This window comes from Empidonax traillii, unplaced genomic scaffold (genome assembly GCF_003031625.1).
Source record: "Empidonax traillii isolate 1590-97213 ecotype Southwest subspecies unplaced genomic scaffold, ASM303162v1 scaffold1200:size254552, whole genome shotgun sequence".
NCBI lineage: Eukaryota > Metazoa > Chordata > Aves > Passeriformes > Tyrannidae > Empidonax > Empidonax traillii.
In genome coordinates, this window is record NW_020956393.1 from 77,400 (window position 1) to 94,511 (window position 17,112).

The window sequence follows — 17,112 nt, forward strand, 5'->3', positions numbered from 1 at the left end:
TAAAACAAAAAAATGTTACTCCAGCAAATACTTCGCCAAGCAAAAGGGACTAAATCTTGAGTTTGAAATGTTTGAAATAGTCTTTGAGGTAGAAGAGCCAAGCAACAGCCAAGTCTTTTGGTCAAGTCTTTTGACCTTGCTGATCTTTATCCATAGCACAAATAAAAATGGGGAGAAGGAGAAACAAATCCCACCAGATTTCCAGAAATGTATTACAAATGGCACATAGGATTGGCAGCACAAATTTTTAATCCAAAATTAATGTGTGATTGACTGCAGGCTTCAAGTTCATCTAACTGGTATAATGAGAAGTGAAAACATAACTCAACAGAAGGTGAGGAAAATACAAAATTCTAGTGGTCCATTATTGAAACCAAGTACAGAAAACTGAAATAAAATATAAGCTTCAACCTTATTTCTACTCTCACAGGGTCTGCTGCTTCATTAATGAAGAGCCACTTTTTGACACAGGACATACACACAAATCACATCCTTCTTCATCTCCTTCACGTTCCAGCACAAAAGCACCCCTGTGCTGAGGTGGGGGACTTCTCTTCCACCTAGAAGGATTTGCCCATATCATTTGGGTCTTGTACACACACAAAAAAAGACACAGGATAAGAGGCGCAATGTGCACTTTGGAACAAGAATACGTCTGCATACTCATCAACCCCCTCCAGTAACTACCTCTGTAAATTTGTATGTTAGCAGATATGGAACATTAGGAAGATTTCACAGAGATAAGCGAGGAGTGCAATAGTGCACATGTTGGCAACAGGTCCTGCAGCAGACACCCTTTACAACTTTGCCCTAACAGAAAGCTCCTTAACATAACTTTAAGGATTTATTTCTATTTTTCTATTTTATTTCGGTAGCATAGGAAGGATACAGATTTGAAATTAACATAAATCCTTTAAAATAATTAAAACCCCCTTTATTCATAAATTTTACATTTTTTTCCATTTATTTAAAGTTGTAGAAGAATATATGATGCACTCCAAACATGCAGCCAAGGAAAGCACTGAAAAAGAGTAGTAAAAACAAATAATGCAAATCTGTAATAGCCAAATAATTTCTCAGAAATTCTGCAAACGGATTGTGATTGGGACCCCTCTGGAAAAACTGTCTCTTAAAATGTAAGATTTCAAGAAATAAATTCCTAGAAAAATCAAAGCATGATTCTCAGTTCTCAGGAAACCATCTATTTTAAATATCTACATTCTATACTTTGCATAAGCCTACTCATGATATTCTGAACAAATGAGCCTTAAAAGTAAGTGAACACAGAAATGGAAATGCTGATAGAGAGTATATCCCAGGGGCTTGCAGCCATTTAGTTATTATAGAATGGTTTGGGTTGGAAGGGACCTTAAAGACCATCTAGTTCCAACCATTCTGCCATGGGCAGGGACACCTTCCACTAGACCAGGTTGCTCAAAGCCCCATCCAGCCTGGCCTTGAACACTTCAAGGGATGGGGCAGCCACAGCTGCTCTGGGCAACCTGTTCCAGTGCCTCATTATCCTCAAAGTAAAGCATTTCTTCCAATACCTAATCTAAACCTACCCTCTTTCAGTTTAAAGCCTTCCTCATTCTATCACTACATGTCCTTGTCCAAAGTCCCTCTCCAACTCTCTTGCAGGCCCCCTTTAGGTACTTTAAGGTCTCCCCAGAGCTCCCTCTTCTCCAGGCTGAACAACCACAGCGCTCACAGGTTGTCTTCATAGCAGAGGTGCTCCAGCTCTCTGATCATATTTGTGTCCCTCCCCTGGACTTGCTCCGACAGGTCCATGACTTTCTTATGTTGCGGAGCCCAGAGCTGAACACAGCACTGCAGGTGGGGTTTCACCAGAGCAGTTTCACCAGGGCAACTGGTTTTCACCAGGGCAGAGCCACCTCCCTCGACCTGCTGGTCGTGCTTCCTGTGATGTAGCCCAGGACATGTTTGGCTTTCTGGTTTGTAAGTGCACACTGCCAGCTCATGTCCGGCCTCTCACCCACCAGCATCCCCAAGTCCTTCTCTCCGGGGCTGCTCTCAATCCATTCCCTGCCCAGCCTGCTTTTGTGCTTGGGATTGCCCTGTAACAGCATGGCAGGTTCCTCAAGATAACAAATCTTTTAAATAATAAAATATCCTTAACTCTCATAGAAAGCAAAATAAGAGTATTCTCTTTTGAGAACACCATGATTGCAAACAGATGAGCAACATGGAAAAAGGGATGAACCTTTTCCCTGTGTTCAGTTATTTCCAGAAGTAAACAAGAACTCCCTTGAAATGGACACACATTTGGGCAGAATGTGAGTTTTAGTCATTATATATTGTAATATATCTCTGAAGAGGTAATCATTTTATTTGACTTTGTTTCCACTGATGCCCAAGACAGCAGAGCATGTTTCCAGATATCTACTTCACAGCAAGATGAATTTGACACAGCAAGCTGAAATTCTCATCTGTATTGAAGATTCCTGCAATAGACCCAAGGTGACCAAATCATGTTGCCTATGAATCCTTCACTCCTTCATTTCTCAAATATCACGTCCTTAACTCTGTGTTCACAATGATTAAATCTCAGGTTACTAAGTAATATTCATATACATGTAAAAGCACTTAATTTATGCTGCAAAGTAATAAGCTATATGAAATCTTTTCTACAGAACCCTGCAGGAATTCTACCACCTTGTTTGACATTGTTGCCCAACAATTAAAATTTAGATACAAAACAGTCATGAAATGGTAATACATTCACTAAGTCTTTTGAAAAAGTGTTTCCAAGATAGTTTTAAAAGAGCAAGGAAAAACCTTTCAATATTAGATATATGACATAATCCTACAGTAAGCAGAAGGAAAATCAGGTTCCTTGGAAAGTTTCTGCATTTGAAGGGTTTTTGCAAGGTACAACTGCTTGCCTCCCTCTTAAATTCTCACTTACTACTTAATCAGTTCATCAGTACAAGTCTGGAGAATTTACAGAAGAGTAAAGACAATCACAACTAAAGAAACACTTACTTTTCTCTCAATACTCTTATATAGTTCTGAAATGATATTGGAAGAGAAATGTAAACTAAAAGGCCACTTGTATTTGTGACTCTCTCAGTACTTTGGTACCACAGACAACAGCAGCTTTCCTGCCCGTACACAATATATTAGGCATTCTTTGTTACAGAGTTTTAAGTAAACTATGAAAAAAAACCCAACCCAGGGTGGAGCTGTCACAACTCACCCTTTGGTTTAAATGTATCGACAATGCCAATTTGAAGAAAAGAAAACAAATCCAAACGTCTTCAGACACAACTATTCAACTCAATTAACAACAGCAGTTTGTTAAACCAAAGTATTCTCACTGGCCTGAGTCCTCTTACATTGCAAATATACCACATCTGGACTTGTGCATCACAGACAGAAAGGTTAAGCAATAACACAGCATTTACAGTGGGATCAGAGGCAGGAGTAGCACTTCTGAGTTTCCCATCCCGGGTTACAATACTGGTGCTTTTTGCAAAACTGGTGCTTTTCTGTCAGCCATTTTCTCATTGTAAATGAGTCACTTGAGATGAAGTACAAGGTCAAATGAAAATGGCACAACTGAGAGTATAACCAGATCTTAACTAATTGCATTCCATCTGTATTTGCCAGCTATACACTGACCCTTACTTTGCTTCTGTAAAAAGCTTCTAGAAGGTATTCCAGTGTCTCTTAAAAATGTGAACAGATTTCACTGTAAGTACGAGTAAGTCCCAAACCAATAATCTAAAATGTGCATATGCAATGAAATTGCTCCACTTAATTACCTGTATAAGATACGTAACACTCCATCCATTTCATTCACATTTCACTCAATACTACCGAATGTCAGAATATCAAACCAGTTTTTTGGTCAAGAGTATTTGAATTGGGGATTGTTTCTTTTAATGATACATTCTACTTTGCACATCATATGCTTGTAACTCTTTATCTGACTACTTTTTTCATATGTAAACAGTGGCATTTAAAAACAGAATTGAATTCTCAAAACTCAGAAGTATGGCAAACAAAGTCACTTGGAACAAACAGTGCATAAACCTAATCACAAGTGCAGTAGCAGCCTCTGACAATTGCTTAGACAAAGCTGTTGATGCAGAAGACACTTTCCCATAGCTCTGAAAAAGCTTATTTCAGTGGCAGTAAAGTCGAAAAACTTTGCCGCTATCTTACAGACAAATTCTAATGAAAAAATTTGGTTCCCCTGTAAAACATCCCCTTTTTGAATTTCAGCAAATTGCACTGAATCTGTCAGATCATCTACCTATCCAGTTCTACAACAAATTGTTAACACAAACTACAGCAGAGCACACTGAATAATTAATTTCCAGAGTTCACCTTTATTAGAAACAAGGTTTTTGTTGTGAGAACAAATAATCTCTCATTTGTAGCTTGAAAGCCTAAGATAGGATCATTTGATTCCAGGGTTGCTACTAGCTGCTTAGCAACCTGTCCTACTTGTCTTCCTTCCTTCCTGTTGTAGAGAACTGTGGCCAGAGGAGTTGGCTGACGATAGATGAAAACTCGTCGCAAGCACTCGCAAAGAGCAGCATAGGAGTAATCTGGAGCACAAGCCATGAACTTCTTGTCTTGCTTTGATGCTTGAACATAACCTGTGTAGCCCAAAATCAAGCAGAAGGGATAAGTAATATATTGTTTTCAACAGCACTTTAACTCGCTGATACAAACCCAAGCTTAACGTAAAAAACAATATGCAGTTAGCAACAAAACAAGGAGAAGATATATGTTCTTATTACATAAGGCAACAGTTTCTGGAGGAACACGTTAACCAGTTTAATGCCAACATACAATTCTTCTGTACATCATCTTAACTGGTGTTTTTGACACAAATGTATGTACAGCTAGATAAAAGCCCCACAGGGTTTCTCAGCAGGATCATAAAGTGCAGATATGGTCCATAACGGCAATCTTGACCCAATATTAGCAGAATAACTCTTTTCTCTCCCCTCACCTCCCAGTGTATAATTACATTTAAAAATTAAGATTTCTGAACCTTTCTAATCTTGAACAGACACTTAAAATTTGTTTTCTATTTAGAACTGACTGAAAAAAATTAGTTACTTTTCAACACACTGTAATTTCCGTTAATATTCACTCAGGAGGAAAAAATTTTCCTTTTCCTCTTTCAGTACAGGACTCTATTAGCAATCAGACTTATTTCAGACTGATTTCTTTTCAGACTTTTGTAAGGAGACCTGAGACACAATTTTTGCCATGTGATCTACCATCTTTCTGAAAGGTTATTTTCTTCACTTTCATTGAACAATGCATGGCAATGGTTATGACATGGGACAATGAGAGAGTAAAAATCTGGAGGTCTCTTCTGAAAACATCTTAAGTTTACATATACCTAGACACATAATCAATTAACTGAAGCTATTTCCCTGATGCTTTCTGTGTGGGTGTTAACGTGGTGATTGTGCTTTCCAAGTCTCTAATTCAAGTTCACTTATCTCATTTTAACTGTGCTTGCATTCTGTGCTTGCATTCTATACATGGTCTGAAAAGGCTTATTTTCCTTCCAGGGCATAAACATTTTATTTCTATGATCTCTTAGGTCTAAAATTAAGCTACCATGCAGCTATCAACCAAATTTCAGTAATTTCCAATTCGGATTTAAGTAAGAGAAACATCAACAGAAGCCATACTAAAAGGATTCAGGTAGAAAAGTTTCAGGTGTGTGACACAGAAGTTAATTTCCTACCTAAGGCATTAAAAGTTGCAGTGTGTTCCCACATGTTCTCTGGTTGGTCAGAGTGAGGTTGCCAGAGAAGAGCATCAACATCGTGTCTCAGGCAGAAGCATGGCATTTCTCTGGGATTCACAACAACTGAGAAAAGATACTGATTGCTTCCAAGATTAATCTGAAAATAAAACAAATATTAATTCAAAGCATAAAAAGCAGGTTCTGTTACACATATGCTAAAGTTAGATGATCAAGAGTTTCATGTTTGTTAGTTGACAAATGTTTGAATACATTACGCTGCATCCCGCTGGTCAATAGCTCAATACATCACAGGTACCTAACACATTTCAAACAGATGTACTTAAGTTCCTTGGGATAATATTTAGAGAAACATTATGTCTACTACACAAATGGGAATGTGTTTTGTGCAGAAATGATTTTCAAGGAGAGAGGATCTTAACCTGCAACCTGTTAGGAAAAGATTCTCTCTAATCACATCTGGTTTTCTGCAATGCCAACCTGGAAGAAAATACTGTCCCTCTGAGGTAAAAGCTGATAAGCACTGAAACGAGGATTAGTTACAATACTAAAACTATGAATTGTCAACATTTTTAATTTAGTCACAATCAAATAATTACTAAATTTCAAATTGGCATACTCTTCAATAAATATGTTTGTAGGAGTTGTGGGTGAAAAGTTGTACCAGCCACATTTGTGAAGGAACAGGCCCCTGAAATGCTAACAAAGAAAAAACCCAAACAACTTGAAAGAAGAACTGAATCAAAATGAAAATACATTTCTTTAAGCTGAAAAATATACTGAAATACTCATATTCCTATACACTCCAACAAGGACCAAAACCACAACTTTACATAGATGAAGTTGAAACGAAAATTTCCTATCCACAGTAACAGTCCTTTGCCCACAATGCTTGACACACATTAACCTTTGAATTACTTTTATGCCACCCATTTTAAAAACTGTTTACAAACATTTTGTGGAGTTCAAACTTGCTCCATAATATTTTGCTGCCTGCTAGAAAGCAGCCTTTCTTGATCCCGTGATTTCATGTTCCTCCTGATCTCAGAAATGTCTCTGGGGAACAAACTTCTTACCCTTTAGAATAAGAAGCAGTAGTTTAGGCTGAGTTATTCAGGACTGTATCCAGTCTGGGCTTGAGAACCTCAAGGATAGAGGCTGCACAACTTAATAGGCAACTCAATCCATGACACAACAATGGTTGTTTTTCCTTTTATTCAGTTTGAACCTCTTGTTTCTACTTATGCCTGCTGTATCTGGTGTATCACTAAACAGCTAAAACCCCTTTGAAATGAGTTTCTGTAAAATGTCCTTGTACTAATAATAGATTTTTATCTACTGACAAGTCTGCCATACTGTATCCACAAAGCAGAATACTTTCTTGGTGGAGCCATGTATCCGTACTGCCAAAGAAAAAAAGGCAAGAGATCAAAAAAAAGAAAAAAAAAAAAAAAGGAAGAAAAAAGCCCCAAACAAAACAAGCTCTGAGACTTCAGACTTCTCTAGCTTTTTCAGACGAAACAGAAAATTATGAACTGGATCAAATCTTATCCTATAACTATGATATATAACCTGTACAAAACAGGTTATCCCTACATGTACTTTATGTGACACAGAGTAGTGATGGGGTGCAAAACCAATGTTTATTACAAGCTTAGTAGAAACATCTTGAATAAAAAACCGAAGAACCACAAGACGAGTTGATTTGTAATGTTTTCATAAGATTGTGCTGTTTCCCACTCTAGCCAGAGGACCAGATCAAGTTCTAATTTTATTGTTACTCAAGGCTGCTTACAGTTCAGATCAAGCCTACTGTTAAAGCATTTTGTCTACAATCTGTTATTTTCAGTGTGATTGACAAAGAAGTATCATAAAGTGATCTGTGCTCCAGCTTCTTAGTAAGAAGGGTCAAGTTTCTACCAGGCTATCTGAAAAACTACTAAGAAAAGTGCTAAATAAGCTATCTAAAGAATGTTATGCTACTGAAAAAGACCCTTTTGTTATAATTATTTTGACATAATTTTGCTTTTTCAAATGGCTGACTTGTGAAAGTATATGTATTTTTAAATCAGAACAAAAGGAGCCTTGTTTTTATATTAAAATGACATTGAAGAACACATTTAGGTGGACAATTACTGTTGCTACTGTGATATGATGTTCTGGAAGAAATTTATGTGTTTTCAGGAGTCTGCAATTTTTGTACTGGTAATAGAATTCAACGTGCATATAAAAATACTTTAAAGTATTTCTGTAATAATTTGCAGTACTTACTATATGAGTGACTTTCAAGGTATCACCATCAAATCTGCACAGGCTGGCGCCATCTTCAAGAAAAGCATCACATTCTTCTAATTCCTGAGCATTACAAGGTGGTTTTTCTTTTTCAGGGTTTGGATTCTGAAATAAGGACAATGAATTTTCAGACTACACTGAAAATCCAAACTACAGAGAAAAAAAAATCCCTTTCCATAACAAAAAAAATCAATAGAACTGGAAGAATCATTTGCATATCCATACATACTGAAATATTAAGCTATTATGTACTTATTCAAAATAATTAGAACTATTTCTGCTGTGGAGGTTAGCATGAGTGGTAGGTATAATAAAATCCATTTCAGTTTGAGGAAAGGTACATAAGCCACTCAAACATGGTCAATAAATTCCCTTCTCTAAAAGTATACAACCCTGAAAACCTATGCACATTCAGTAAATGTACAGCAATGTAAGCTTGTTTCACTCTGCTACTGAAAATGCTATTAAAAAAGTGGATTAATTAATTTTGTAAGGAGTTCTAAATACTTGCTTCCTTTTAGCTTTACTACTAATAATTTTAATTTATTCAAATATGTTTAATTTTTTTAAAATAACTGAAAACTACGATTAAAAAATCATAACTTTAACCTCAGTATGGGGTACAAAAGAAAAGATATTTGAAGTTCCCAATAAAACTGAAGTCAAAAGATATACTACAATCTTTTGCTCACAAATAGAGAGGGAGCAAGGAGAGAAATCAATTTGAAGTACTAAACAGAATAACACTTTTCAGCCTTATTTGAAAAAAACAATAATCCAAAACTAATATATCAAGAACCACAAGGAATCACACTTCAAAAATTTTAGATGAAATGCCATTTTCTAATTAAACCAAGAGGGGAAGTATCAAGCAAACAGCAGTTAAAAATTACATTTTCTTTTGTTTTAAGTAGACTTCCTGTATAACAATAATGCCAGAAAGTTCATGAATCATGTTTATGGTTTCCTAAATTTTCCTTTTAAACATGTCATTTACACTCACAGTATGCAGGTCAAATACAGTATCCCTAGGAAGTCAGTAGAAAAGTATTGGTAACCTATTGATGAACAAGAAACAGACAGCCTCCAAAATCAAATGAACTGCTTTAAAACAAACTGCCACATCCTAAATGGTGGGAACAAAGTTTATTTTCAATGTTAAATCAGGCTCCTGTTTGGTGCACAGACTCCATCATGTAAGCTAAACTGAGTCCCATGTGAAGATGATATTACTGCTCAAAATACATTTGCAACTCTAGTGCCATTTGTTTGCAAACAGTTTCAATTAAAAATGAATGTAGTTAGGAGTCTGAACAGTAAATGAACTAATGAACCAGGTCAATGAACTGCAAATAACGATATCAAGAAAAGACAACATGCAAATGTACAAGAATTTTGAATGCATGATTTTCGACTCTTTACCATTACTTCAGAAGTCAGATGCATCAGGCTTTCAGCTATTTCGGAGCATTGGGAAGGGTCCATAATGAATTCTCCTCTTGTGTCACCAAGTATTAGCTCTGGCCACCGGGATCCCTCGTTTCTCTTAATTAGAGAAATTTCCAAACTAAAATGTAAAGAGAAGAGAAAGAGCACATGAAAACACTACATCCATTTGTCAGATTAGGAAAAAAACCCTGTAGATTAGAGCACTTCTCTTCAAACTGAATTAATAATGAAAATCACAGAAACCATTAGCATTCAAATTATAAAATAAACCATTCTAACAAAAAATATTCTAAAGAAAAACAGACCAAGGATTGATTTCTAAAAGCCTAAGCACAAATCTCAGAGTTTTCAATGTAAATGCAGTTTCCCCTGAAGCAGACTCATTAAAATACTTCATATATAGTAGGAGAACACTTTTAAAGCAATTTTTTCAAAGACTGCCAGACTTTTACTACAGCAGTTTATTTGAAACACAAGTAGTGATTTCTAGAACTACTTAAGTGTGCCCTACATTTATATAATATCTAGGACAAAAATATTTTTTTTAAGAGACCTCAGAAATACCACAACAGTTAATTATATATACTATTATCTAAAATAATATCTCAGAAGAATAAAGATTTATGTAACATAAAAACCCCAACAGAATAATAGTTTTTCAACAGAGAATAATCATTAATTATTAGGAATACCTAATTAACTAAATGCAAAATAAGACACTTAGCCCACGCACCAACACAGCAATTCCATTTAAATACTGTTTTAGACAAACACACATATGTAATGATAAAATTAAAGTTAAGTTTTATTACACTCAGTTTTTAGATACACTTTTAGGGCTTCCAGCAAAAACAGCTATAGCGTTTCTGACAGAAAACTTTTTAAGTTACTAACTACTGCATCATAGCAACAACTATTTGGTGGACCCTGAATCAGTTTCTGAAGCCATTTCACTGGTATTAGAAATAGCACACTTACAGAAGACATTTAGGGCAAGTTTTAGACTTTTAATCAACAGATTTATAGTGACACTTCAGTACAAACATTAAGAACCGAGTGCAACTAATTACACTGAAATATGGTATTACTATTTCTCATTAAAGTAAGCCTGAGATTCATACAATATCACTCACTCGATTGAATAAAAAAATTGAGTTAGCTATTTTTCAGCATGATACCTAATAATCAACAACCATGAAGTCATGAAGTTTAAGATACAGTATTAGTATAATCTATATACAAACATATAATTCTTCTGGAGAATTACTGTTTTTTACATTTAACCTTTTGGGGACCTGATCTCAACAGAAAGGGTGGCCTTTGCTGTAGATAAACAGCTATCAAGTGTTAAGTGGATCAACTGGTGATGTACATGTTGAGTTCATTACCAGAGTGAATATCTTTCTGAGTTAGCCAGACCAGCGTGCTGAGTGAATAGATGGTCCAGTCCAGGCAGAGTACAAAAACTAGACAACTCACAAAAGAAAAATCTGACTATGTTTTAGAGACATCTGAATTATTCCCCCCCTTCCATTCTTTCATATTTTTATTTCAGAAAGAAAACTAAAATTTACTTCTCAAATAAAAGCATGAATAGTTCTATTTGTGGTCTACAGCACGTTAGGTTCACACAGATTCACTGTCTATAATTTACATAATGTATAATTGATTAGGAAAGTATGATAAGGAAATTATAAGTCAAACCTAAAGAATTTCTTACATTATTACTAAAAAAGCTTGTTTGTGGAAAATTGAAGTAAAAAGAGAAATTATTAACACAAACAACAAGGTAAATTCAAGTTGACTCTGCTTACAAATCTATGTTTAACATTTTGGTGTTTAAGTGTTTTGGTTTTTTTTCCTGGAAAGTTAAATGTGAAAGGAGAGGATCACTTCCACAATTAGATAAAGAATGTGAGAGAGCACTGCAAAAGCGGTGAACTGTTTTCAGCAGAGGAAACAGATTCTTGCAAGAAGGGACACTGGGTATAGCATTAAAAGAGCCCATTCCCTGGTATATACTCTGAAATCAGTTCCTACCAACAGGAAAACTAAATCATATACAATACCTTTTGTTCTCTTTAATTATCCATGTGCAGCTTTCATGGTCCACAGGTGAATAGAGCTTTCCTTCCATCAAAGGAGGCTGGTCTCTCAGCGTAACACGTATGTTATCAGGGGAAAAATGTACTTTTATGTCATCTTTAGTGATGTCCTGAGGCAGATGAACTGTTATTGTCACATCATCTTCGGTCTGCTGCCAGTAATAAAGAGGGTCTACAATTGCAAACATGCAGGAAAATACAAATTAGATTATAAGGATTCAAGGATTACTGGATCCCACAGCATACAGTGCTGGGGCATATGGAATTTTGTGAAAGAGTGGAAATTAACTTTTACTCTGAACAATGTGCACAAAATATATTCTGATCATAAAATGGAGAAACACTTTTTTAGCTATCAAGTTTGTCTGTGTCCCTCATTTAGAAAGTAATTTATATTCATGTCTATACTCAAATATGCTGGTAGAGTTATACAATGGGTATTAACTATTACTCTCAAGTTTACTGTAGCATTACAAAATTGATAGCCAAAATCTACTTAAATACACTGAAACATTAATGATTAATAATCTGGTTGAAGAGACATCGGGTACAGTGGTACTTACAAGCTACTGAATGCTCAGATGTATACGCCATTCAGAGATGTGAACACTTTTTTCTTACATATTTTGCCAGAGGTCATGCTGCCTATTCAACAGAAATGATTTTGGAAGACCAAGTAGTCTTAAAATGCCTCAGCTAATGGAGATGAAATAAAACTGTCTGCCCAGAACTAGTGATTGACTTTTTCTACTTGGTCTAGAATCTGTCTGATGTCTATCTTTACAATTAAACTACTAGAAGTGGCCTTTTAAGGGAAACGTTTATACAAAAGGAAGGCTATGACAACCTGAGTGGGTAGTGCACAGTTGGTCACAGAAACAGATGAATACATTTTCTAAAGAGCAATCCTGTACAATTGACCTTTCTATTTTGAGAAAAAGTACAGTACTGGCTCCCTTTGGAAGCTCTCAAGTTGTCACAACACAACGCGAGGCTTTATTAATTTAAGCTTCGTACCAGCAACTGTGACACTGGAAGGACTCTTGCACTGTTGCCCACTGCCATGAGTTTCATGTTTGCAATGGATAAGTCACAGGTGTTACAATTATACTTCCCAGAAACTATTAGTATCTGAGACATGACAGCCTTCAAAATTCTGAATATGGATATAGATTGTATCTGATATTAAAAGTCTTTTATGCCTGCAATTTTATATAACCATGCAACTAAAATTAGAGCCTACCTTAGGTCTAGCAAAAGACAAATGCTCCCTTGGAGAGATATTAGACTTCCCTCTAAACTAGGAGTTCAGGTTTCAGTACTTTCTTTACCATTAGATTTTTGTGCCATGGTAAGTTTTCTAAAGGTATTGCTGCAAAGCGTATTTCACACATTGTAGATTTCTGGGTAACACTGTATGTCTACATGAAATGAGCTATGTTAAGAGCCATATAGTGCTCTTAAATGTGTTTTTTTAATCATACTCAGCCCACAACTCAAGCTCTTAAAATCCTTAAAGCACTGAACTAGCTAATGCAGGTGACAGCTGCATAGACATTGCATTATGGTGCTCAATCCACTGAAGAACTCCTTTGCCTCAAATTTATATGTACAACGTTATGGCAACATTAAGGCATTCCAGAAATTTGATCTTTTTGTACTGTGTTCCAAGTTAGGACTTGTTCATTAACAAATGCCTCATATTCAAAAGCAGAAATAAAACCCAAGATAATACAATGTAACTACATAAACATACAACGTAAGTCATACTTAAGAATAAACAACTTTATTAATAGGTTTTTAGACATTTAGTTTTATTTTGATTGCAAAGAAAATAAAGTATGGATGCCTTTTGTTGAAATTATTATTTTTTTCTGAACTGCTTTCCCACTGGAAAAAAGATAGTATTTTACAGGATTCTCATTTTTGAAAAAGGAAAAGGCTTTTTAAAATTATTATTTAAATTTTAGGCAGGAGTAAATTACATATCAAAAAGCTTTCTTAGGAACAACAGTTTGAGGGGGTCAATGCCCTCCTCCCATCTAGGAAGACGGATTTCTTAGTTTGAGTACTTCAGCCAGATGTATAAATTAGGTGTTACCAATCCAACTACTACAAAATACTTACTACAGTTCTGTTTCCAAGACAGTCTTTTCCTTAAGACAGAAAAATTCTGTGTCGCCTTTCCAAAAAAGTACCTCATATAGGTTTATGCAAAAAACAAACAAACAGAAAAAAAGCGCCAATCTGTCTAGAAGATAGATATTAAAACAAACATTTATAGCTAGAGTTTCCAAACAAATGCTAAACTGACAAGATATTTTCTAAGACAAAGAAGAGAGCAACCTACCATAACCTGCCAGATGAGTCTTACCTTTCTTTTCATTTAATACTTTTGTATCATCATTTTCTTCTAATTTGTCACTTTCACTTTCCATAAATTTGAATGGTTTGTGGGAAACAATCATAAGACCATCTCCACTTTGCTCTATTGCTGCATAATGGGGGACTGATTTTCCTTGTAAAACTCTCCTTTTAATGATTTCATATTTATGAACACCTATTAAAAAAAAAAAAAGTGGTAATATTTTTCTAGAAGACAAATTATATCTGAGAAACACATTACACTTAAAAACACTATGCAAATCTACTTCTTAAATCACACTACTGTATTTTAAAAGGAAATTTCTACTTCCCAATGAGTTTGTTAAATATTGGATTATTCTAAGATTGCCTTTTTTATTCATGATATCCTTGTTGATCACAGCTAGCCCAGCACAGCCTCTGTACAAACAAGTTTACCAAATAATTTTCAAGCTGCTGTACAAACCTGAGAAACAATGAAATAGCTAGTGGGAATACTTTACTCATAATGGAAAATGCCCATATTCCTCAACTCTTAAGACACTGCTCTCTCAAAGGGAGGTCCCAGATGTCAGCTAGTGGCATCAAGGACCATGTCATTCCCTACTGTGCTCTGACACACGTGTACTCCTGACTCCAAACACCAGTAAAGTGACAGGTTCTAGCACAACATTTATTCCTTTTCCATTGGAATCTTACTGCCCCCAGAGTCCTCATGGACAACCATCCAGCCCCAAGAATCACACCATATGCCTGAAAGTATCATCCAGATGCTTCTTGAACTCCGTCAGGCTTGGTGCTGACTTCCCTGGGCAGCCTGTTCCAGCTCCCAGCCACCCTCTGGGTGAAGAACCTTTTTCTAATGTTGAATCTTAACCTCCTCTGACACAACTTCAGACCATTCCCTTGGGTCCTGTCACTGGTCACCACAGAGAAGAGATCAGTGTCTGCCCCTCCTCCTCACAAAGAAGTTGTAGACTGAGGTCTCCTCTCAGTCTCCTCCAGGCTGAACAGACAAGTGACCTCAGCCCCTCCTCATGTGGCTTTCCCTCAAGGCCCTTCACCATCTTCGTTGCCCTCCTTTGGATGCTGATGGATAACTAGGTATAATTTAAATCCTCTCAATTGGTTACCTTCTTTGCTAAGCAAGAAGTGGATTAAAGGTTAGTAACGGGACTATAATGTAATTCCAGTACTTATTGGTGTTAATTAAATCACCACTCTTTAGAAGCTCTGGCAGGACTGGAGGAAGGGCAGCATTAACTGAAGAGATTCAACAATTCTAATTAGAGACAGAGTAAGAGATCTATATAATCAGAAGGTTCCAAGCAAGAGGGTAACATGCTTTAAAACATTAACAAATTACTTTGACTTAGATACATAACCAAAAGGAGCATGTTTTTGTTGCAGTGGGAAGTCAGCCACTCTGTGAATGAGTTGGTATTTAACTGACAGAATCTAACCAGGCACTGAAGCATAACAAATTAGTTTGTATGTCTCTCCTACAGCATTTGCTCACTGGTTAAAAGGCATTACAATCTCACAGCTTACTGCTGTGTGACAAAACCAATTGTAGAGTATTTCTAATCAATCATCAACACCTCAAAAAGTTTTGAGTAAGTCTTTATGATCTTTCTGATAAGTTCATACCAAATGATTTTTTCATAGAGAAGGTCAAACGAAAGCTAATGTCACGTTTCCTTAGCCTGATAAAGCAGTATGATGGCTCTTAATTTCAAGCTTTTACAGTGAGGATTCCTAAAACATTGGTTAGCTAAAGAAAATAACAAAGTTTGAAAGGGTATACCTTTGTTACAGTCTTCTTAAGTACTGCACAAGATGTGAAGACCTAACCACTGCCTCCATTCTGATTTCTTTTCATACTTCCATTTTTTTTGTTCTTAGGTAATACAATAGTGGTGGGTGTGATTACTTTGTCTGGCCAACCACACACAACACAGACTCTCCAAGTTTTTAGTGTCAAGAGACATAACTATGTTTTAGGGCTTTGCTTTGATGAATCACAGATTTTGGCAATTTAATAAATGGCTTGTTGATTAACTACTTAACTCTTACCACAATATGATTTGATAAACTGAACCCGCAGGCAAAGTTTCAAGAAAGGTTAAGCACAGCAACTACTGATGGAAGAGGATGAAAAGAATTGTAATTCCTCAAAACAGTTTTATCTTTGAGACTGGTTCATATATCAGTCTGATTTTTGAGTTGTTTATTTAAATTAACTCAAAACTTAATTTTCTCTTCAGTTTGCTTTGAATCTTGTTATTTACGTCTCTACTGACAATAATCTCAAAAATTCTGTCTATTCCTTGGAAATGCTGGAAAACTGGCAAACCATTTTGAAAGATTTTTAAATCCACATCTATGAGTTCCATGACTATTTGTCATAAGTTATAAAAAACCACATTGTTAAAAAGAATTTGTTCATAAAAATGTACAGTATTAGACAACATAATAAAAATTTGTGTTACTGCTTTCACTAAGCAACAGTCTTAGTTTATACTGGCTGTGTTACTGATTTAGTTTTCCTTCTAAGTTATAGCCAGTAATGTTAAGAGGTTTCTTTTTCTTGTTGAGCTGGCCACAAAAGCATAAGGCAGTCAGTTTCATGTGGCTTTCTGGCTCTCTGAGAAATACTGGCATCACCCAAGATTTCAATAGCAGCAAACATGGATAAAGCCATTGAGGGCAACACAGCTGGTGAAAGGTTTGGACGGAATGTCCTATGAAGAGTGGGTGAGGGCTTCAGGCTTGTCTAGTTTGCAGAAAATGAGGCTGAGGGGCCACCTCATTGCTCTCTACAGCCTTCCTAAGGACGGAGAGTGGAAAGGAAAATGCTGAGCCCTTCCTGGTATCCAGTGACAGGATGGGTGGGAATGGTTCAGAGCTGCACCAGATGAAGTTCAGACTGGGCATTAGGAAGCATTTCTTCACTTTGGCCACAACAACCCCCTGCAGCGCTACAGGCTGGGCACAGAGTGGCTGGAGAGCAGCCAGGCAGAAAGGGACCTGGGGGTGCTGATCGACAGGAGGCTGAACATGAGCCAGCAGTGTGCCCAGGTGGCCAAGAAGGCCAATGGCATCCTGGCCTGCATCAAGAACAGTGTGGCCAGCAGG

The 17,112-nt window shown here is 36.4% G+C and overlaps 1 protein-coding gene across 4 annotated transcripts in view; it reads right to left on the reverse strand.

Moving 5' to 3' along the window:
* Positions 1–2,082: 2,082 nt before the first annotated feature.
* Positions 2,083–17,112, reverse strand: part of NUDCD1 (NudC domain containing 1) — a 41,848-nt gene continuing 26,818 nt past the window's right edge. For all 4 annotated transcript variants that reach the window (XM_027905754.1, XM_027905758.1, XM_027905755.1 and 1 more), the window contains exons 5-10: positions 13,985–14,170; positions 11,575–11,782; positions 9,479–9,623; positions 8,036–8,161; positions 5,744–5,903; positions 2,083–4,631 (exon numbers count right to left, since the gene is read on the reverse strand). In XM_027905754.1, coding sequence (XP_027761555.1) covers positions 4,339–4,631; positions 5,744–5,903; positions 8,036–8,161; positions 9,479–9,623; positions 11,575–11,782; positions 13,985–14,170 — 1,118 coding nt within the window. In that variant the 3' untranslated portion in view covers positions 2,083–4,338. The remainder of the gene's footprint in view (positions 4,632–5,743; positions 5,904–8,035; positions 8,162–9,478; positions 9,624–11,574; positions 11,783–13,984; positions 14,171–17,112) is intronic.